Raw genomic sequence first — 24,713 nt, 5'->3', positions numbered from 1 at the left:
TACAAGGGATACACTCTCTTTGAATTGATGCTGTTAAGACTTGGCAGCTGGTTATTTTCATAGTTGGACTGATTTCATATCATTGATTACTTAAGTCTCACAGCAACAAATGGCAATGAACTCAACCCAACAAGGGCAAATCTCTCCAACTAAAAGGTCTCTAAGTGTAACCTTTCTCCTCAGGATGCAGTAAACTTGCTTTAAATGTAAAAAAGCAAAAATCCACGGAGAAGTATAAACTGGCATAAAGCAGAGTTAATCCTAATGCAGGACTATTTCTAAATCTGGCAAATTCTTTTAAGATTGAGCCACTATTAGGTTGCCTAATTTTTGTTCACAGACTTTCCCTAGGGCGGTCTACTCATCTATAACTTAATCCACCCTAAAGAGAATAGAATGGAAAACCATTTAAATTGTAGTTGTCTGTTTTTGTTTGTTTAGGAACAGGCAATAGAAGAAACAGAATTCTGAATTTTTGACAATTCAACTACTAGTATTATTTATTTATTTGAGAGACAGAGACAGAGCGTGAGCAGGGGAGGGGCAGACAGAGGGAGACACAGAATCTTTAGCAGACTCCAGGCTCTGAGCTGTCAACACAGAGCCCGATTTTGCAGGGCTTGAACTCACAAACTGTGGGGCTCCAACTCAAAAACCTTGAGATCATGACCTGAGCCTAAGTCTGCCGCTTAACTGACTGAGCCACCCAGGCGCCCTCAACTATTAGTATTTAAATTAAACACATTTTTGTTTTTCTGTACTAACACAGAAAGAAAACCAATTAGAACATGCACATATACATACATATATATATACAGACATAGAGATATAGATATAGATGTAGATATAGATATAGTTTAAAATAATAAAACTTAAAAATAAATCAGTACATAAAGTTAGTACAGAAATTAGTACATAAATATATATATTTTAAAATAAAATTTAAAATAATAAAATATATATATATATATAAATAATTTCCTTAAGGTGTAAGTAAACACTAAATAATATCTATTATTGACGTATGACTTCAAAAAGATTGCACATTTAATATTTTCATTTATCTTCACCCATGATAGTAACAGGTTTTAATTCCATCTGGTGAAATTTCATTTATTTACTTATTTGTTTGCTGCAAAACCTTGCAATCTTTTGTAGATTTTTATCTGAAAGTTCTAAAATTAATTACAAATAAGAGAAGGTGATTTGAATATATAAATTTATCACTGTGGGAAAACTTTTACAAAGAACAAAGTTGTTTTCTCTTTAAAAATGGAATTCAAAGGATTAGGTGAGAACTCACCCCCAAAATAACTTTAAAATATTTTGAATACTGACATTTGTGTATATATAAAAATAGGTCCACAGAGATCATCAAATTATTGAATAAAACAACAGGTTTCCAATGTTATCAATCACTAGTAGAAACACATTTGAAGTTTAGTTTTTAAATAATAAGCTAAATAATATCTTAAAGGATTTGTTCTTCATAAAATACATTCTGATTCCTTTTAATCTAAGCTTTAATTGGCAGGAAGGTTATAAATGCATATTTTCTAATTAGCAATAGAAAGCCCCTCCATCCCTGCAAAATAAAATAAAACAAAGAAAAAGAAAAAAGAAAGAACCTAAACACTGGGACTAATTTAGTAGAGGCCAACCCCAACCTTAGACTCCATCCCCCTCTCCTTCAACAGTCCTCTGGCATGCTGAGCTCCAGCCCTCTGTGTTCCCTTCAGGTGAATCACCTTCTGATTCCTGCAGGTTCAGGAAATGCTCTTCCGCAGTCGACAGATCTCACCTACTCTCAGATGTGAGTCACTTACTTTAGCGAGAGAGCAAGTTGCTCCAGTTGTTCCAAGCAGGACAATCTGAAAGGGTGCCTCAGAGGACACTCTCAAGGAGGGTAGGGGAGAACCCACCTTCTCTGACAGGGAGAAAAATGCTTATTTTTCATGCTGTACCAGAAAACCCACTTCTCTGTTAACCATAGTTTCAAGGCTTATTCTTAATTAGAGTTGAGAAGCTTGTTCCAACTCGAAGACACCGTATCAGGTGAATGGACACCCAGACACCGCAATGAAAGGTAAATCAAAAAACCTTTTTTTTGATTTTCTTAAAAGCTGTGGTTGATAGGACACAGCACTGATTAAGACTGTAATTATCCTTCTGCTTAAATCTGAGGTCTGAAGAAAAAGTAGAAATTAGAATATGAACTGAATGAGATAATGTAACGACTCTGTGGGAGGCACCACAATCCAAAACAGGGGCCATACATGCTTCATGGGGCTTCGCGGTTTCCAACTCAGGCGGGCGGAAAATGTAAACTGTGTATCGTGACTTCAAAAGGGGAAATGATGATTTGGAAATCACTTCTGTTTCAGTGAAATCTTTTATCACATTTACTTTATTAGGTTGAGTAAAATCCACAGTCTCTTCTCATTGTTTCCTACATCCTAAAATGTACATTTGTTTCATAATCCTTCATTTACATTTTTTTAAACAGAGAGACCAAAATGAGAAAGATGATTTTTCTGCCCAGATTGCCTCATTCTGATAAAAGAATCTCAATCTTCTCATTGTCCCACAAAGAACAGGGCGATCCTCATTCCTATTCCATTAAGAGATCATGTTAAAACATGTCACGAAGGCACTGAGGAAACTGCCCGGCTACTGACAAAGGGCTCGAGACAGCTTAGTTCGGCTTCACGTTCAGACTGTTGGGGAAGTTTTTGCTTCACTGAGGAAAACAAAAAGCAAGCATGGGGATTTGAACCTGTCAGTGTTATAATAAAGACTTTAAAAGATAGGTGAGCCTAAAGTAGAGGGACTTTTCGTGGTTAACAACATTTAGCTGCTAGAGAATTTTATATTGTATTCCAAATTGAATCTGCTTTCGCGTTAGGCGTATTAACATTTTCAACAACAGCTTTCTTTCAAAATCCTAACTAGAGATGCCAACTTCCTAGCAAAATACACGGCAAAAACTTTGCTTCTCTATTACCAAAACTATATGGGACAGGGAGAGCCAGACATTGCTCATATTTTATATCATTATTATCTCTGCCAGCTTGGGGTTAACAAAAGTCTTTCCTTCTTGAAATTAGGAATCGAGGAGATTCTCTTAGTCCTTCAGCAAAATCCTTTGCTAAGACTATCATTTGCCACATCTACTTGAAAAGTCTTTTGATATATGTGGGTGAAGGCAGAGGGGCTGGAAGAATAGATTCCTGAATACTGTATTTAAGGATGTAGGCACAAAATCATAACTTTCATGAAGAGGCTTAGGGGAAATTTCCTAACCAGAGACAGCGTGCTGAGAGGGATTCCTGCATTCAAGGAAGGGGGTAGGTGAATAGACACTAACTGAAAATTAATGTTTTTATTCAAGCTACTGGTGTTCATGCCTTCTTTGGAGTCTGCATGCTTTTCTCCCTTCCTTGCTATCTTAGGGGTTCACTTCCTTCAAGAACAAAAAATATTTCATGCTTAGCCTGTACTCAGAAAATTCCACAGAAATTTAACATAGAGGACACAAGAACAGTCATTGGTTCTTTGTATGCCTCTAAACAGGAAAACTCATACAACTCCCTCAAAGCCTGTCCTGGTGAGAACAGAAGTGAGGTGAAATCTAAGGAAAATCACCTGGGAGCAACCCACAGTCTTGAGGACAGAGGTTTTCCACGGGCATGGGGACAGAAGTTTGGTTCAGGGCAGAAAGTCAAGGACTCACAGCAAAATGACCAGGGCTAGGAAGCAGACTGTGCCAAAAGTTATCAGTAAGTTGGGCAAGGCTCTTACTTCCCTGGAAGCTCACTCCCATCCCTCACAATAAAATGAGGGAATCAGATTAGATGGTCATTAGAGGCCCCCAGCATCTCTACATTCCCACAATCCAGGTGATATGCTGAGGTACTAGGATTCATTATCAAGAACCAAGGCTTGGATCTAATAAAGGAATGTTGGAGGGGGCACTGGGTGGAGTCCAACAAGATAAGGAGGACTGATCCTCTCTCCATTTCTGTCCCAGCCAACTACATGATGTTAATCAAATCCCAACGTCTTTAGGCTCCAGATTCTCCCTCTGCAAGATGGAGATGAGAACAGTTAGCTCCTTGCTTCCTCAGGTAGAAAGCTTTGCAGTAATACAAACACAAGGGCCACTTGCAGTTCTTATAGCTGTGACCATCAAAAGCAGAGAGGGAGAGCCAAGGCAACCATGACCTTGTGGTTAAAAAGTAGATGAGATGAACCACTTGGAGAGTGTCAAAGTGAATAAGAAACAAGACTCACATGTTCTCCATCAGGCCAATGGTTAAGTCTAAGCTCCTTTCTGGCCTGGTGACACTTTTAAATATTCTTCCTCCCTATGTGGCAAAAATGGGCAGAATAGAATGTTTGTTCTCTACCTTGCACCTAATTAGCATATTTTTATCTTTTATTAACGTTCATATTAGCCAAAGATGAAAACATTTACACTAAAAGGCACTTGAAGAAGAGTACTGATTAAGTTTCACATGGTATAAGACATCACATTAAGCCATTCATATCAGTGACTCCTTAATTTCTCTTATAAGGCAATTTCTAATAATAATTTCTATCATTTTAGAAACAGAAGCTAACTCCTAAGTGACTTTTTATAATGTATTAGATGAAAGTCATGACACAAACTGCCCTTCTAGCCTTAATACTAAAACAACCATCATAAATACATTGATAGCTTAATATATGCCCAAGAGCACTGCATATTTCACCCATATTCAAAAAACAAATGGAGACAGCTGTAAATACTGTTATTACCACCATTTTACAGCTGAGGAAACTGAAGTTTAAAAGATACACAAGTAGCAGAGCTCTCATCCTGAACCATGTTTTTCTGCCGTCAACCATGCTCTTAGTCACTACTTTGCAATCTCTGGGTAAATGCACTATTTGCCATAGTGACCTCCCCCCCTTTTTTTGCATAGTTTATAAGCAAAATTATATAGATTTGTGATTTACTGTGCTACCAGACTGCAGGAGATAAATGGCTATCTTGGGTACGTGATAGATTACAGTCAAGATGGAGCTACTTTACTTTCTACTCTTTCCAAAGGAGACATCATATAATAATCAGCACATGAACCCCCAATTCGTGGGGAGGCAGCAACAACAGAATAGTTATGAGCACAACACTCAGAGTGACTTGTGTTCAAATCCAGGCTCCATCACTTACCACGTGTGTTAACCTGGGCTCTTGTACCCACAGGTCTACTGAGGGAACCTCGCTAAGCCTCAATTTATTTGAAAAATGGCGTGGGGGTGGGGGAAGACTATTCTTACTAACACTCAGGTAGCATCAAAATAGTGAGTTCTTACTATATGCCAAGCTCCAATAAAAAGATCTCTAAGGATCCGATGAGGTAATACTGTGGTAATACCTCATTCAATCCTCAAATCAATCCAATGATGAATATTTTCCAGGAGAGAAAAGGGAAGCATCGAGGTTAGGTAACCTGCCCAAGTAAATGGCAGATCTGCAACTTGAATCCAATGTCTTTTTAATAAATTAAAGTGTATATAAATAATTCACAACTGTCCTACATGCACAATAGGATTAGCCAGTATTTGCCAAACCCTTATGCTTCTTAATGCTGTTGCTGTGCCTAACAAGATAGAAACATAGACTTTTCCACTACCAGAGGAGGGGTTAGCCAATAGACTGAACATGCTCTCAGGTCAGAGATACTACTGGCCTTCAGCCACCAGAGTAACTCTCCAGCGGACAGACAGTAGAGCAAAACTCTGATTTTCAAGGCCATGGAGAGTACTAAATAAACCAAGATTCTGGTTGCTTCCAAAGCAGAAGTCAGTATAATAGAGGACAGCTGAAATAAAATAATCTAAGGTTCCTGCACTACAGATGCTTATGATCTAGTTGAAGAAAGGAAAATGCTAAGAGAAAATACTGGGCTGTTAGCACTCAGCTACATGGCTTCAGGCAGAGAGCTGACAGAGGAGAGGTAAGAAAATGACACATGGGGGCGCCTGGGTGGCGCAGTCGGTTAGGCGTCCGACTTCAGCCAGGTCACGATCTCGCGGTCCGTGAGTTCGAGCCCCGCATCAGGCTCTGGGCTGATGGCTCAGAGCCTGGAGCCTGTTCCGATTCTGTGTCTCCCTCTCTCTCTGCCCCTCCCCCGTTCATGCTCTATCTCTCTCTGTCCCAAAAATAAATAAAAACGTTAAAAAAAAAAAAAAAGAAAATGACACATGGACATGAGCCGCCCCTAGGCTACAGGCACCACAGGGTCTGCCACACTGCTTTTGGGATGGATGGCCTCCCTGGCCACACCTCCTCCTCTTCCAACCTACCAGACTCAAAGCTTATAAACAAAACTGAAAACAAATCATCATTGCGCTTTTCAAAACAATGTAGATAAATTGGTTGAAAGAGAAAATTGGAAAAACTACAAAACTAATTGTTTACTAGATGCATTTACAAAGAAGACGATCCTTCATAACATGGGTACAATGTGGTTACCCACAGTAAGATATAATACTTAAATAATCACAATTATTTTGTGGTTGTTTCCACCAAGCGTTGTAATGATCTGGATAATGAAAACTTTAAACAAGATGAAGTATTGCACGTGTCAAAGTGTCTAATGTAGTACCTATATCATATGTAGCAAAATGAAGGAATAAAAAACAGTGGATTCCATCAAAAAGGTAACTACTGTATTAATGCATCTGCATATTACGGTCATTGTTTAATGTATATTTCCATTGTATTTATTCAACACCAATATTCCCTTCCCCCTAAAACATTCTTTCTAATTTCATGCTGCAATAATACATCCTATCAAAAATTTCTCAACTGGTAGGTAGGCACATGAAAATGCCATTTTCACATGTACAAAATATTATTTCCATGCGGTTCAATCTAATACCCATCATTAGCAGTAAGAAGAAACTTCAGAGCTTCTGAAGTAGTCATCCCAAATTAAATACAATGCCATTAATGTCTGAAATCCTATACATTGACTCAAAGCTTGTCTTACAAACTCATCAATTTCCAAAAGGAAATTATGAAGGGGAAATTGGTAAAACTCAGGTAGAGCTTTGGAGCAAGCATCAGGTAACAAGGCTCTAGTCCCACAGGGAATGAACAGAAACGCTAAGGAAAGGCTTGGTGCAGCCAGTGTCACAAATTGTAACCCACAGACAAGCTTTATTGGGCCTACCCAATGTGTTAACAAAATTAATCTGTAACTTAAAATTCATGCAATTTTATAGAAAATCCATTTTTCTTATAAACCAGATAATCTGATAGCAGCTGACCCATACACCTGTGTGGCAACAATCCAGAGCCTGAGACTAGGGCAACATCCCCCCAGGACATATAGTCCTCAGCCCTGCTGTTTATCTACCCTGACGCTTTGGCTGTTAGCTGGATCTTACTAGCATACTAGTACTGTTGATGATTTCTTCAGATACCTGGCTCACTTTCCTTTGGGCGGACATTACCTATGGGGCTTTATTTGAATTGGCAACCCTCCACTTTAGTCCCCCTACTTCAGAGGGAGGTGTTCGGAAACATCAGAGGACCAGTGTATGATGACCCTTCTGATGGCCTTTGTCCATGTCTTACATGAGATCAACTGCCAGTTCCTATTCTCTCAGCCCTTCCTGTGTTGTACTCTTCTACTTCAGATGGCAAAATAAGATACTCATTAAGCAAACAATGGTAGATCTCTGCTAAGATGAGTTTAGGTCACAGGGGGCAGCCACATTCCAAGAGAGCCTAACATGAAGGCAAATGTTTTTTGAGCCTGACCCTGTATCTTCAGGTACTCTGATGGATTCTGGAGATAGAAGGATTCAGAGACTCTCAAGCAGTCAGGCAAACAAGGAAAATGCAATAGTTGCAATTCTGGACAACGAGGCAGACAATAGGGACTGAGGAGCACTGACACAGTATAGGGGGAAACACGGAAGGCTTTTAGAAGAGGTCGCAGAGGAGTGAGACTCGAAAGCTGTGTAGGAGCTTGCCCTTACATAGCTGGGCAAGGGAGAAGCGGGATTTCCAGAACAAAAGGGCCAGGTAGACAGGCAGTCTGGTGCAGCTGCGAAGTGGGCAGGTAGACAAGATCAGGTCACGAGGGAACCTACAGAGGGGCTTCAGCTGTATTCTGTACAAGACAGGAAGCTAGAAGAGAGGGCTGTAATGGTAGAGGACATTAATCAAGGAAATATGACGGGGGAAAAAGAGAAAACACATATGACAAATATTATAATAATGCAAACAGTTACTTATTTCTCCTAGTTGAGCAACTTACCATCTGTATACATCTATCCAAAATTATTTTGATTCAAATATTCCCACTAGTTTGAGAAGCATTGTTTTAAAAATCAGGTAATTAATGCCAGTGACGTTGATTTTAAGAATCACTTTAAAGAAAATACTATACGTGTGTGTGTGTGTGTGTGTGTGCACGCGTGCGCACGCGCATATATATATGGGTATGTGTTCACACACACACATGAAATCAATTATATGTGACGCCAGATCCTTTTATTACATATATATGAGTGGGGAAATTTATTTCTTGTTTTTATAAGAGGACAAAGTAAGTAACAGGGAGGGTCTGATGCTGATAAAAATGTGAAATATCCACTAGTATTAAAGACCTCATTAGAATGTTTTCATTATAAATGAAGGTAAGGGATAAAACTGAAGGAGGACTTGCCTCTTAGGAATCAGTCTTATTCTATTAAACAACGTAATGGTTTGACTAAACTGTGATCTGAAGATTTAAGGTAGCTGAGCTGACACCCATTCTACAGGTAGGTGTTCTGTTGAGAACACCTCCCCTTTACCCACAGCTAGAAAACTGTGATGACGACCACAGCTAGAAACCTGTGAGAAGACCCCCACCATCACAGCATGAAGAATCACGTTACCTCTGAAGTATAGTGCCTCCACCATGGAATGACCCTTGTGAAGTCAGGAACAGCCACTCCCTGAGCCTGTGCAAAGCACTCCTCCCTTCTTCAGGATGTGAATCCAGCAACTGAACACTCTACCTGGGACCTTAAATTCTGAGATATTTGTTTTAAGGAACCAGAAGTTACCTGAAATATATTTCGTTCCACATATTCATTTAAAACCATTACTCTGGTTATTGAAACTAGAGCTCCTAACCTCTCTGACCAGCCTCCTCTGTTTCAATCATCCAGAATTGAGCTATATATCAATCAGACTTTGCCTAAAGAGAAAATAAAACTATACATGTCAATTCAGTCAACTCTAAAATTTAACTATATGATTAATAACAAATTTTATTACTGAACAGAAAAAAAAGTACTATTTGCCATGAGTTACACCTTTATAATACTGTAGTACTTACAACATAAAATTGACTTTGTATATATTATCTCACAACTTCTCACAGCACCTTTGGGAACTAGTCCAGGCATGTATTATTTTTCCCATTTCAGAAATGTACAAGTTCAAGAGCTAAAATGTTTTGTCTAGGGTCACAGACTTAAACAGAGTCAAAAACTTAATACCTGCCTATGAATTGAGGTATAAGACACTAGCCAGGTTACTTCTGAGGTTCCATTCATCAAGTCAAGTAGCATAGCAGAGAGGCTCTGGGGTCACAAAACCTAAAGCTCCTTTCCTGGCTTCGCCTCTCAAGTGTGTGTGATGTTGGGCAACTTGTTGAATCTCCCTGGTAAGGTTCCTCTCCTGTACAAAGGGAATAACCAGGTTTAGGGAAGGTTATAAAGAAGCATTAGACCCAAGCGTTGCCTTCATGGAGTTCACGATCCACTTTACACCACTCTCAAAGAAATAGTTACCAACAAGTGGTCAGAAGTCACCTGATAACTAATCTGCTAAATCTCAATGTGAACCAAAAGACACATAATTGTAGGCTATAGATGTCAAGTGCAAGTCTGAAAAGAGAACTTCAGAGTAGTACCTGAACAACCTGATGGACTGTGCTTGGCACTCCAACACCTTTCGGATGTGACTCGAAGCATGCATTAACGAAGCGACCTATGACTACAGTGACCTAATTTCAATACAAAAAAAAAATAAATAAATAAACTGTATCCAGTGAGGTAACCTTTTTCTTTCACAAGGCCTCCAGCAAAGCTGTTGTTACCAGCATTGGAAAACCCTCCCTCCCACCCTCCTTCCAGCTTAAATTTAAGGTATTCTTGGGTTACAGACGGTTCCAAAATAAGAGACTATTATCTTTCACCAGAAACTTTGCATTAGATGTTTTTTATGAATGTTACATCTTTACCATTGAAATGTAAGGATACCACAACAGTATTCCCATATGAGTTACTAATTTATTATGGCTTTTCTGTAAGAAAATGACCAACCAGCTGCTAAAAAGACAAAACAGAACAAAACAAAACCCTCAGATCTGAAATTCTAACAGTTTTGGATGTGAGCCTCTAAAATTCAAACAAGAAAGTGGAAGACAAGTAAGAGAGAACCACTGCCACCAATTAATCACTCCAACAAGTGATGAATAACCGCATTCAGGGAGGAAGCACTTCACTGGCATTCATTTTTCCTATCTTGATCAGAAGGACAGTAACGAGACCCCGTGCAGCCAGAGAGGACATTGCTGGGTCCCAGCGGGCACACCTGCTGGCTCTTTCTGCTGAGGCAGGGGTTCCCCCAAGCTGGGCACAAGGGGCTCACCAACCAGGCTGAGGTCTAACACAGTGAATTCTAACTACAAGGCTATGTGCCTAAGGTAGCAGTTCACCAGTCCAGGATGCTAATACTTCCCCTGGTCCCCCCATTACCCTTTCAGGGAAACAGGAGAGAGACATCTAACACGCCTGGGTTCAAGCCTCTACACCACCATTTATAACCTTTCCTTCCTTGGGACCCAGAATCTCAGTTCTCCCTCCAAGAAAAACAGTTTAATAATAACCAGCAGGGTTTTTGCTTAAAGACCCCAGCACAGGGCTGAACACAGAGAAAAGCTCAATTGTGACCGTTAATAATTCTCAAGTGTGAACTAAGTAAGATCTCCTGACACTATTTTTCTGAATCGCTAAGAGGTACCAGGAAAATCATTTGGAAAGAATACTCTGCAATGGTCCTCAAAGCAAGAAAAATTAGGAGTCCATAGGCAAGGAGCAGAGGAAGAAGAAAAATACATTTATAAACCTAAATAGAACACTTCTTGATCCATATCAATCAAATGTAGTCATGTAAGATTAAATGACAAACCAAAGGTTATAAAACCAAATATCTATAGGATCAGACAGTTAACACTCCCAAGTGAGGACACCCAGGATGCCAATAGAAAATGCTGGGAGCTGGCAAACTGGTGTGCACACTGCCCATCGGGAAGAGGCAGCTGATGCTGCTGGATTACTTGTGCTCAGTGTTTGCATATCTTATTCTTGAAAGTAGGATCCAAACCTGAGTTCTTATATGCAATTTCCTGGTGTTTTCAACATTGTTCAGGCCAAACAAAACTAGATCTCCAGTTCAGAAGATTAGCAGTTCCTTCACCAGCTGGACGGGAGAAAACAAACGCCCCCTCTGCCCTGTGCCCCCCCCCCTCTATTTCCTGTCCTCCAAAATGAGGCTCCAGAATCGTTCTTCATTTTTATTCTGGGCCAGTATAATAGAACTCCAGCTTCAGCTTCTATCAGATCTGGGATGAATCCTGACTCTACCCATTACTCGCCATGTGAGTCAGGGCAGGTTAATTAACGAGTCTGAACCTCAGATCATCCCACCTGGGGGAAGGAAAGGGAACGAAGCACCTAGGTCATGGGACTGCTCTGAGGATTGTACGAGACATCAAGCAACTGGTCCAAGGTCTAAAATAAAGGAGACACTGAGAACACAGTAGTCCTTTTCCACCACCCTCATTCCACCACCTCCTCAGTCAAAGGAGGATATCAATGGATGGTTAAAAAAAGAAAAAAAAAAAAAAGAAACACAACAACAACAACAAAAACCAGGCCTCTAAGCATCGATACCATCTAACCTCAGGAATGGCTGTGAAGCTTGGGCCTACATCAGACATCACATTCTTGAGTGGTTTCATCAGCTTTCAGCTGGGGGAGCAGGAGGTGGCACAACAGGATTCCCGCCCGTGAACAAGGTCCTGGAACCAAGCCATTACTACCGCTGAAGCAGCCCTCATTGCAACACCCTGCAGGCGCCGGGACATGCCAAGGACGCACAGCAGCCCTGCAGTTTATGTGCACACAGCAGTCAGATGAGGCTCAGACACAACTTAAAGGGCAAGCTCGCTGAGCAAAGAGATCAAAGGGCTGGGACCACAAACCACATAACACTATCAGCATCAACAAGGTGACAAGAACATGGTTCACTTTGTGTCCAACCTATCAATCACCAGATAAATTCTATTGTGTCCCTATGCTACACAACAGGAACCAGCAAGACGGCTCCTACCCTGTGCAATGGTGCCAGGTGGTCATAAATATTCTCATTTTAACCTGGCGGTCATCCCTTCGTGGACATATCCTCATATTCGTGTTTTTCATGAGGAAATGGAGGGGCAGAAAGTTGGAAGGTAACAGAAGTTGAAACCCCACACTCCACCACACTGCCACCGTGCTTGGCTAGGAGTAAGGGCAATGGGTGTTTGTTTTTTACGTTAATTATTTTTGAGAGAGAGAGTGCACACATGCATGAGTTGGGGGGCAGGGGGCCTACAGAGAGAAGGAGGGAGAGAATGCTAAGCAGGTTCTGTGCACTGTCAGCACAGAGCCCAATGCGGGGCTCAAACTCAGGAGTCACGAGATCATGATGTGAGCCAAAATGAAGATTCAGACGCTTAACCTACTGAGCCACCCAGGCGCCCCACGGTTGGTTAAGGTTGACAGTTTCCAATCAAATGAAAATGATCTTTGAATTGCATTTAGGGAAGGACTACTAGAAATAACACAAATAAAAACTAACATTTAACACAAACAAAAACATTTATAAAGCACTTATTTATAAATGTATATTCTAAGTTAACCTCTTAAAGATGCTATAGAGCAGATAACATTATTGTACCCATAATTCAAAAGATTCATTATGGGAAATTTATCCCCAAAGCTTACTGGCAACTCTTAATTATCAAAATCCAGCTTCTTTTAACTTCCACCCTCTACGATCTTCAAAACAACAAAAATAACGCCTTCTATCTGATTAGGAACTCTAATGCAAGAATTTCCGTACCATTTAATAACTCGAGTTTAGAGAGCAAAAGAAAAGCATGGCTACTTGGGTTATTTAGAAAAAAAAAATCTGCCAACAAGAAGCAGGAGAAACTTGAGAGGAAAGGAGCAGAGACCAGACAGGAGGTCAGTACAGCGACCCACACATGAAACTATGAGGGCCTTGTTCTAGAAGGGGCCTTCGGGAGTAGGGGTTGTAACAGCTTTCCTTCACAGCAAAGGAAAGATGTAATAAGACAAACAGGAAGATCAAGTAAGGGGCTGACCAGGTAAGGGGTAAAGCACTCCTTTGACCAAGAGATGAAGCAAATATTCAGAAACAGGGATAAAAGGAAAAGTGGTTTCCATGGAGGAAAGGGAAAACAGTTCAAGTTCAGAGTTGTCGACTATGAGGAACATCCACATATAGCACATTCCATTGTGCACGAAGGACTGAAGTTTAGGGAAAGGAAAAGAGGGATCAGGGAAGAGAGGTTATAGCTGAGCATCCGAGTAGACATGAGCACTCCTGAAGAAAAGGAAATAAAAGAATGAGGAGCCATGGCCTAAATTCGGGAAAGCACGTTATTTAGAGATGGTAATAAAGGAGATGGAGAAGGAGAGAGGAGACTCTCAGAGGCCAGTACAGGAGGATAAAGTATCTCATTTCCCATAACTGAAAAACAAATTAGATTCCAGAAAACACAAATATATTATCAGAAACTAATTAAAACCCAACTCTTCTATATAATTTCAATAATAATTAAGAGAATGGAAGCATGGATTCCCCAGAAGTCTAAATCATCACCCATATCCAAGGTCTCTGGATTTGGGGTCCAATTCTAAAGATTTTGTTTTTTATAGTACTTTTTAAGTTTGTTTATTCATTTTTAGAGAGAGAGAGAGACCACAGGAGAGGGAGACAGAGAAAGAGAGAGACAACAGGTGGGAAGGGAGAGGGAGAGAAACAGAGAGAGAGAGAGAGACAGAGAGAGAGAGAGAGAGAGAGAGAGAGAGAGAGAGAGAGAGAAAATATCAATCCCAGGCAAGCTCTTCATTGGCAGCACAGAGCCTGATCTGATGCGGGGCTCAAACCGACAAACAGTGAGATCAGGACCTGAGCTGAAACCAAGAGTTGGACACCTAACTGACTGAGCTATCCAGATGCCCCTGGGACCCAGTTCCAAAAGAGGAAATTCATGAATGAATCATATATATTGCTAAGCAGCCCCCCCTCACACACTCCAAGAGATGCAACTCTTGCTAAATGTACTTTGCATTTCACCACCTGCTTTAACAGAAGATAGGGAATGTACCTGTTATGTGTTTCTCTTGGTCTTGAAAACTCATCTGTAGTGTTGGTCAGTTGCTAGCCTATTTGTAGGACTTTTCCTTTCTGTGTGCTCTTTTGTCCTTTTTAACTTGAGATGATATTTATATGCCATAATTTGTATCAATTTTGAGCATATGATTCAATACTTTTTAGTAAATTTAGAGTTTTGCAAACCATCACCACAATCCAGTTTTATCACCCCTCCCCCCAATAAAACCCCTCATATCCTCACAGTTATTCTCAACTCCCACCCCTAGCGTTGAGGCAAACACTAATCTTTCCACTTCTATAGATTTGTTTTTTCTGGACATTTCATCTAAATGTTATGTAGTCTTTCACATCTAGCTTCTCTACCTGGCAAAATGTTTTTGAGGTTTGTCAATATTATAGCTGCATTTCATTCCTTTTTGTTGTGAAGTAATATTGCACTGCAGGACTATACCACATTTTGTTTATCCATCATTCATCAGTTGATATTTAGGTTGATTTGACTTTTAGCTACTAGAAACAATGCTACCAAAATATTTCCACAGGAGTCTGCATAGGCACGTTTTCATTTCTCTTGGGTAGATATATATGTGTGGAATTGTTGGGCTGAATGATAAATTTAGTTTTACCTTTATAAGAAACTATCAGACTGTTTTCAAAGTGCCACATCATTTTAACTTCCCACCAGCAATGCAGAAGTGTTTCTGTTTTTCCACGTCCTTAGCAACACTTCATTTTCTCATTTTTATTTACAGCCACTCTGGCAGATAGGAAATAACATCTCATTGTAGGTTTTTATTTAAATATCCCCAATGACTAATGATGTTGAACACCTTTTCGTGTGCTCTTGGTGAAAACATCTACACAAATCTTTAGATCATTTATTTTCTCACTGGTTTTCTTATTAAGAAGTTGTAAAAGTTCTTTGCACACTCTGAATACAAATCCTTTATCAGAAATGTGATATATAAGTACTTTCCCCAAGTCTCTTTTCTGGGTCCTTCTTAATGGCTTTCTGCTTTCTCTCCCGCTGTTGCGTGTGGCTCACCCATATTAGCTCCTCTTCTAGTATGGGTAAGCCATATTGGAATTCTTGTTACTCAGTAAAGTATATTTGAAGCCTAGAGAAAGAAAACCATGTAACTTGGGAACAGAGAAATGTACAAATTAAGAGGTGTTTGTCAGGTAAACTCCATGAAATGTTTCCATCAGAAGCTTGATTCCAAAACAGAAAAAAAAAAAAAAGGCTTACTGAATCCAAGGGTTATCATTATGAAGTTCAGAAAACTGCTTCAATCATTCTTTTGAGTAATTTTTAATAATTAAAAACAAAGTGGAGTTTCACATTCTTGCCTTACTTTAAAATCCTGCAACACTGACACCAAAACAGGAAAGACTCTTAAGAGCCCGAGTCATTGTCCATGCTCTGTTAACCAAAAAAAAAAAAAAAAAAAACCTTTTTGGTGCCCACCATGTAGTGATTTGACACGAGACATGGATAGGGTGTCTAAATTTACAAAGAGAGGATTCTGGTGGAGGGAGCGTTCACTAACAATATGGGAAATGTTTTTTCCATCTACTACCAAATCTAGCCCCCAAAGTTCACGAGATACTAGGGAACAGAAAAGGGCAAAGTAACAGATAAAGAAACATTTGCTGCCAAACTCTCCAATACGCTTCTGCCTGCAAAGTGCTCTTTCCCTGCTGACTCAGCAACTGTAAGTGCTTACACCAGCCAGAAATCTGCTTTGCACTTTTAAGGGGATGAGGTTACTTGGGATCTCTGCAGCTGCACAGTCTATCAACAACATCAGTAAAGAGAAAGTCTCACATGGTTTCATGAGCAACAGTGTGACTTCCCCTGTAGCAAACCATTTAAAACATAAACACATTGGGGGACTTGACCAGCACACTTTTCAAAATCAATTTCCAGGATTTCTGCTTTTATCAATACTTCAGAGAAACCAAAAAACACAGGGCTACTTGAAGGAGAACCGGGGGAAACGTTTTCTAGCATTTAATGTTACATGCACATATGATCTCAGCTAATCTTTTTTTTTTTAATTTTAATGTTTATTTATTATGGAGAGACAAGAGAGAGAGCATGAGGATGGGAGAGACAGAGAGAGGGGGAGACACAGAATCCGAAGCACGCTCTAGGCTCTGAGTTGTTAGCCCAGAGCCTGACGCGGGGCTCGAACTCACAAACCGTGAGACAGATCATGACCAAGCCACAGTTGGGCGCTTAACCAACTGAGCCACCCAAGCACCCTGATCTCAGTTAATCTTTATAAAAATGTATGGAATCTGAAGGTCTGAAAAGTTAAGGTATTAAGTCATAATCGCACGCCCGTCACTCAAACCCAATTTAATTCTTCACTCCTAATCAAAACTTTCAGATTGAATGGAATTGTCACAGAGAAATACAGGGACTTATGAGGCAAACGTTCCAATGATGTTAAATTTTTAATGGAATTCTATGTTTGAGGAAAACATAGAAGCTCACACAAATTACAGTCCCAAAAGGGATTTTATAGGGCCTTCAGGGCAATTCCAGAAAGGTCAGGTGGCTTACTAGAGGTCTCACAGCTGGTTACTGTAAACCCAGAACTAGAACCCCAGAAATGATAAGAATAGGATAGATACTTGAAAGCATGTGAGCTTAGGGGTACCAGGGTGGTTCAGTCAGTTAAGCACCTGACTCTTGATTTCAGGTCAGGTCATGATCTCATGGTTCATGAGTTCGAGCCCCACATAGGGCTCTCTGCTGACAGTGCAGAGCCTGCTTGGGATTCTCTCTCTCCTCCTCTCTCTGCTCCTCTTCCAAACATGCTCCCTCTCAAATTAAAGAAAGATTTAAAAAAAGAAGAAGAAAAAGAAGAAGAAGAAAACATGTGAGCTTCTAAAACACTCTTACATACATCAGCACTAGATCTTTATAAAATTTTTTAATAATCTCCAACTGCATGTAAGTCTTGTCATAGATGCATTTATTATATGCTCAGGTTAGGTGCGGGGGGTGGGGGGGTGGGATTTGGTAGAAACAGGGAGAGGACTACATAAGCTAACACGTTCTGAGTGCATTCCTATACCCAGGTCCTGATAAATGTCTTATATGAACTATTTCAAGTAGTCCTTATTACAATCTTGGAGTATGATTATTATCATTCTAATTTCAGAGATGAAGACACTGAGTCACAGAGACATTAGTAGCTTTCCCAGGGCCACAGAGTGGCATTCAGATAGACCACATACACAGAAATGGTCCTTGCTCCATGGCAGGCTAAAACAGAACACAAAAGCAGGCAACTCTCATTTGGCACAGCTGTTCATATCCAAAGAGTATGCCTTTTCTGAATTGTGAAGGCATATACATGTATTTTTAAAGAAAAGGTAGAATTCCTGTGTTCAAATTCCTTCCTAACTTTTCCCCCCCTTTTCCCCCGCCCAGGACTCAAACCAGGGATAGCCTATGCCGAACCCTCCCCTCAGTCATCCCCGAGTGTTTCCTGACACGTATTTTTGCTTACAGTCCATCACAACTGAAGAATGGGGCTCAACTTGACACTTGCAAAATTACCAGGTAAGCTGTAGAAAAAAACGCATAGAAAATCTTCTTTCATAAATAACTGTTATTTATACTGTGTGACACTTTGGGAATTTTATTGGCTACTGAACCAATTAACAGAATAAATCCACATTTAGCCTGGCCTTTCATTAAATATAAAACAGTGAACAGGCAGGACAGAATCACAGACCATCTCAAAAAGGACAAGAAAGATTACGTTATGATTTGGGGAAGATTTTTATACCCAAACTAAAGTATCTGTTACTTTCCAGATGTAATAGTTTAAGGTTCACCAACGCTTCCCAGGAGGTCAAAGACAACAAGTGCCTACTCTCCTATTTAGAAAATGCAACTATTTGGACAATGACCATACAAGGTCAGTTGACCGCACAAGGGCAGTTGTGCCATGGTAGTGACACCCTATAATTTGTATGACTTCTGTGTTTCATTCCTACCAGGCAGGTAGAGCAGTCACATATTGTTGATACTTTCACATTTTGTGCCAAAGAGTGACACACCCCAATGAGCAATAACGCAGCTATACCAAAAGCAAAAGGACCAAGATTCTTCACCGCTCTATCATTCATCATGTGACCACTATTAATGAGACAAATTGTAATTAATGACTTAAGTTATGCAGTAAACGAACATCTACTAAGCACTAGAGACTGTCCTCGAAATGATGTTTGCAGAGAATTTAACTCTTGGGAGATCCAGCAAAATGGCTACTGTTTATTCCACTTTACAAAGTGTTGAAGTAACTAAACCAGCTTCAAGTGGGACTTTCCGCAAGGACAAACGTGCTCTTTATCTGCTTGGCCCGATACAGTAGCCATAAGCACTGAATGCCATATATGGCCACAAGCCCCGTGCATTTCACGCAACGCCCCCCTCCCCCCCACACACACACCAAAACGGCCACATCCCAGTGGTCAACACATGGACTACAATACCACTCTCACAGAGGCTGGCACAAAATGTTAATTTACTATGGAACAGGGTTCTTATGTCAGTGTCTTTGTTAATCTAATTTAAAAGGAGTTGGAGAAGGAAGAGCAGGAGAGAAAATAACAAAGGAATCCTCACCCTCAATTATCACTCTATATCAAGCTCTGAGCTAAATAATACAGGTAATAACATCTTAGTAAACAAGGAGTGTGTGAGAAAATAGCCTTTACACTGTAAAAACACCTTCTAATTTTCTTAATTGAATCACCAAGCTACCTGTCATTAAAAATGTTCCCTACCTTGGCCAAGTTTTTTATTGACGGTGAAGAACAACATGATAAAAGTAACTGGGTGAAGAGAGCCACACACGTTTAATGTTCATTGTTCCGGAGAGTGAGCTCTGTGCACAGAAATGCTTCTGAGCACACTCACCAGCTTTGGGAAAATCTGGGGCAAAGATACATAAGAGAAGAAATAATGGGAGTGGCTGGCAAAAAAGAACACAAACTTAATTCTTTAAAAAAAAAAAAAAAATCAATCAGACAAAACTCTATATGAAGTTTTGAGCCTTCCAGAGCAACTCACAGATGGTTCTTCCTGCTAAAGAACCATTATTTTTTCTTTCTACTACCATATTATTTCATAAAATAATTCATAACAAGTTTAACAACTTACTGTTTAAGCTGCATTATAAGTGTGGAATTTGTAAATGAAGAAATAGCCAAGCCTAGGCCTAGCCTACTGAATTAAATTATTCCAAAATGTTAATCTTATACATAAACTAAGGAAGTAAATACTATGAGGTGACATAATCAACAAGCTCAACACCAGACTGACAAAACCACCATAACCACTGTGGAATAATGCCACTCGCACTTGGTATCTGTCATTTAAGAGACACAGTGTTTGTTAAGTACTATTTTTGACATTCTGATTTAAGACTTCATCTTTAACAATAACCATAATTGATCAGTAAATCATCATTTCATAAGAGTGCTTGTCCATACAACTAAAACTTTAAAATATAACGATATACTGAGCAGACACAATCCCAAACCAACACTGGGATGTATGGGTCTTCCCAGTCCACAGTGTATATGCACAATAGATTCAGTGAGTCAACACTAAGGGCTGAAATATCCATGCCAAGTATGGCTACAGTTTGTGAACCATTCTATTTGCACTTACAATGGTTTTGAAAACCATTCATAATTGTTGTAAGCCAGAGCCATCGGCTGACCACTTTCAGTCTGTGTCCCTTTGCTGGACCACTTACCTTGATTAAAACTTACTTGCCCTCTCTCCATTTCCCACAGGGTTCTATTCTGGGTTAGATGAAAGTGACTGCTAATAGTTTAATTGCAGAAATTAATTCAAGCACTATCTTAACCCAGGTAAAATTGCACATCTTAGAAAGCTTCTAATAACATTGATGCTGATGGGGATCTTGTGGTGCAGAAACAGCCAAGATTCTAACACTTGGTTAAGTCAAAATAGGCTTGAAAGATACTGTTCAAGACAATATTTGAAACTGGCAGCAGTTAATATAGATGGCAGCTGAATCAGGCATTTTAAACTTATAAAGCCTAATAATACTGTGGGTCTCATTGTAACAGGCTAGTCCAGCTATAAATTACTAGCCTGTGTGAGGGTATTTCAGCCTGGAAAACCAGTTTTTAAAAACACTTGTAGCAGAGAATAAAAGGGAAAGAATTAGAAAGAGGACAAGGTTACTCAGGAAGAGCCCACACTTAAATTCCAGGCAGCAATTTAAGAACCTGTTTTTGGATTATAATCATCAAAACTATCTTCCCTGTTATATTTCTTCAAAGAAGGGAACTAAAGTACACACTACACTGCCTGTCATGTAGGGAAATGAGGCCAAAATTAATGCTATTACCTCTAAAACAAAATCATTCCAAAACATAACTGTAATTATAATAAACATTATTAATAAGAAGTAAAGGGGCGCCTGGGTGGCTCAGTCGGTTAAGCGGCCGACTTCGGCTCAGGTCATGATCTCGCTGTCCGTGAGTTCGAGCCCCGCGTCGGGCTCTGTGCTGACGGCTCAGAGCCTGGAGCCTGTTTCAGATTCTGTGTCTCCCTCTCTCTGACCCTCCCCCGTTCATGCTCTGTCTCTCTCTGTCTCAAAAATAAATAAATGTAAAAAAAAAAAAATTATAAAAAAAAAAATAAAAAAAATAAAAAAATAAAAAAAGAAGTAAAAACTCAGTAATGACCTTCCTTGTAACCTTACATCTGAACAGGTCATTTGAAAATTGTGTTAGTCCAGGTTTAAAAGACAGAAAACAAGGCAGATGACAAAACATAATGGATGGCCAAGGGATTTACTGGGGGAAATGCTTGCAAGGGATTACAGACTGAAATGCAGGTCTGACCACTGTGCAGGACAGGGGAGCAAGGAGGATGAGTGGGAAGATTCAAACTTCAATGCAGTTTGACCAAAGTTCTGACCAGAATGATGAGGCTTTCAGCCAAAGTCATTTGTCAGAGGAACTCTTCTGTCCCAGGAAAAGTCTTGTCTTAGCAACCTTCCTGTGGGGAGTTACTGGCTTCAAGCAGCCTGTGGGAAGTGTCCATCAGCAAGAAAACAGGAGTGGATTCAGAGCCCTGAGTGAGGGCTACCCATGGGTTTCACTCCCCTCACAGTAGGAGACACAAGAGGCCCATTTCCATGGCTGCCATGTAAATAAGATTCTCATACGTCATGGTACTGATTATGCGATAGAGTGGTACGGCATAGGCCTCTAACAACATGAACTAAAAATTCCAAAAATGTAAAAGGTTTAGAAATGTTATGTAAGTGCAACAGGCATAGCGTAGCCTTGTAAATAAAAATAGGTATCAGCCTAGAACTATTTTTAGCAAGTTGCTCTCCATGATAAGAAACTTCTATATTAACAACAATTTCTTTTTGTTTCTATTCCAAATAATGGTCCCTAAAGGCTCTTACATTCTGTAAGAAAGTCAAGGGCAAAAACTTCAGAAATCACCCACTAGTTTTATTGTTTCTCAATTACTGATGATTCAACAGCTGAACACCGGGAGAGATTTTAAAAAGTTATTTCAAAGTGTGTGCCAAAGGCTAACCTAAAAGAATAACTAGTGTTAGCCATTTTATTTTCATTAGAGGAAATTCCAATTTTCTGCCAACAGATTTTATTGATTCTGTTTGTAATGATTTCAAACACTAAATTAAAAATCAGAATAACTGCCATTGGTGGATTTCTCCTTATTTTCAAAAGACTGGCATAAAGAACCAGAAATACAACATTTTACCCAAGGGACCTGGGTGTGCATGTGTTCAGGGGGAGGGTGGGGAGGACTTGAGGGAGAGGCCACTAATGCCCTGGCCACTCAAAACATTAAAAATGCACTAAAGTAACTATTTAAAATGCCAAAGGCATATTTTAATTTGCCCAAAATAGCAAATAGCAGTAGCCTATCAAGGAGAGTAGTAGTCTGTGGGGCACACATGTTAAGCTCTGACGTGATGTCTCCCCTCTTCTCCGACAGATAATGAGCTGAACAGCCAAGGGAGTCACGCACCAAGTAACATGAGCGATGGACCCGGAAGGAACATCACAGTTAACAACGAATTTGACACTATTGTCTTGCCTGTGCTTTACCTCATTATATTTGTGGCAAGCATCTTGCTGAATGGTCTAGCAGTGTGGATCTTCTTCCACATTAGGAATAAAACCAGCTTCATATTTTATCTAAAAAACATAGTGGTTGCTGACCTCATAATGACACTGACATTTCCATTTCGAATAGTGCATGATGCAGGATTTGGACCTTGGTACTTCAAGTTTATCCTCTGCAGATACACTTCAGTTTTATTTTATGCGAACATGTATACTTCCATCGTATTTCTTGGGCTGATAAGCATTGATCGCTATCTGAAGGTGGTGAAGCCATTTGGGGACTCTCGAATGTATAGCATAACCTTTACTAAGGTTTTATCTATTTGTGTTTGGGTTATCATGGCTGTTCTGTCCTTGCCAAACATCATTCTAACAAATGGCCAACTAACCAAGGAAAATGTTCATGACTGCATGAAACTTAAAAGTCCCTTGGGAGTCAAATGGCACGAAGCAGTCATTTATGTCAACAGCTGCTTATTTGTGGCTGTGCTGGTGATTCTAATTGGATGTTACATAGCCATATCCAGGTACATCCATAAATCCAGCAAGCAATTCATAAGCCAGTCAAGCCGAAAGCGGAAACATAACCAGAGCATAAGGGTGGTTGTGGCAGTGTTCTTCACCTGCTTTCTACCCTATCACTTGTGCAGAATTCCTTTTACTTTCAGTCACTTAGACAGACTTTTAGATGAATCTGCACACAAAATTCTGTATTACTGCAAAGAAATGACACTTTTCCTATCTGCGTGCAATGTGTGCCTAGATCCAATCATTTACTTTTTCATGTGTAGGTCATTTTCAAGAAGGCTATTCAAAAAATCCAACATCAGAACCAGAAGCGAAAGCATCAGGTCACTGCAAAGTGTCAGAAGATCAGAAGTCCGCATATATTATGATTACACAGATGTGTAGGAGTTAAGGGGTCAGGAGGCCTACTCTTGTTTGCAGTCAAAGTGTACAGAGTGTAAATAAATGTTTCTTTTGATTATCCTTGCTTCAGTCTATCAAAATACAGATAAAAGAGAATTAAAATGATATGACACTTGGGTATCATTTGAAACTAAGAAAAACATTAAGGCATGCCAAAAAGTGAGCTAAGCGAGAGGTGGTGTGTAGTTGAGTGGCAGGTTCATGACTCGGGGTTTCAGGAACAGACTGCAGAGGCAGAGAATGCCATGGCAAAGCCAGGGCACTGCCAGCTAATACTGCTGCTGGGAAGCCACTTCTGAGATAAAAGAACACAGAAAGGAAATAACTCTATGTAGCTGTAGGGTTTAAGATTTGGGATCATTTTTGTCTGATATAATTAAGTGCGTATTAATTGCTAGGCCCTCTGACCTTCCATTTATGAATATGTAGGACCTCGGGCAATCCGCCCTTCAATGTATTCATCAATGTCCGTGCACATCAGAAAAAACTGTGTAGTCTGGAGGAGGGAAGAGATTTAACTATATTTCTTAAGCAATGTATTTGAAAGGCTGAATTCAACTGACTGATTTTAAACTTAGGCTATTTCAAAAAAGAAAAACTAGCTATGAAGACAAGTGGATCTTGGATAAAACACGACATTTGCCATTATTATATTGCTATGCTGCTAAATCCTCCTGGGTTAAAAAAAGAGAATATGGAAGCTTGGTTAATAATCAAGTATATGTGGCTTGTAAACAAAAACCATTTAATAGTCTTTATTTTAGAAAAACTTTTAGCAAATCATTCTTTCCTTTTAGCTATATCCTACCTTTAATAGTGTTATCATTAGTTTAAAAATATCACCTTAAGTTGAAGGATAGAGTTCAATAAATTAAGTCAAAAAAGGACAAGGGTAATCTTTTAAATCTTACAAGATTTTCTTCTTCAAGAAAAACCCTTGAACCTTCATTGATTTCAAAGCCTTCAGCTGCTTGAGCATAGCAAGTGCCTGATTTGTTGCTCACACTGTGTGAGGAGTGGGGCAAGCATTAAAACAGGAGAACTGAAGGCACGTTTGTCAATTTCCTGACAAAGA

General features: G+C 39.8%; 2 protein-coding genes across 2 annotated transcripts in view; one reads left to right on the top strand and one right to left on the bottom strand.

Moving 5' to 3' along the window:
• Nucleotides 1–24,713, bottom strand: part of MED12L (mediator complex subunit 12L) — a 336,181-nt gene that overhangs the window by 111,748 nt on the left and 199,720 nt on the right. The gene's annotated exons all lie outside the window — the stretch shown is intronic.
• On the top strand, nucleotides 17,884–23,696 carry GPR87 (G protein-coupled receptor 87). Its single transcript, XM_047100063.1, has 2 exons — nucleotides 17,884–18,107; nucleotides 22,578–23,696. Exons 1-2 carry the CDS (start codon nucleotides 18,074–18,076, stop codon nucleotides 23,618–23,620), a joined length of 1,077 nt encoding a protein of 358 aa, XP_046956019.1. The 5' UTR covers nucleotides 17,884–18,073; the 3' UTR covers nucleotides 23,621–23,696.

The sequence above is a fragment of the Lynx rufus genome, unplaced genomic scaffold (genome assembly GCF_022079265.1).
Source record: "Lynx rufus isolate CCGP_SWC_20201006 ecotype Redwood Valley unplaced genomic scaffold, mLynRuf1.p SCAF_5, whole genome shotgun sequence".
Taxonomy (NCBI): Eukaryota; Metazoa; Chordata; class Mammalia; order Carnivora; family Felidae; genus Lynx; species Lynx rufus.
The sequence above is the reverse complement of the archived record's forward strand: the minus strand, read 5'-3'. Positions and strand labels throughout refer to the sequence as shown.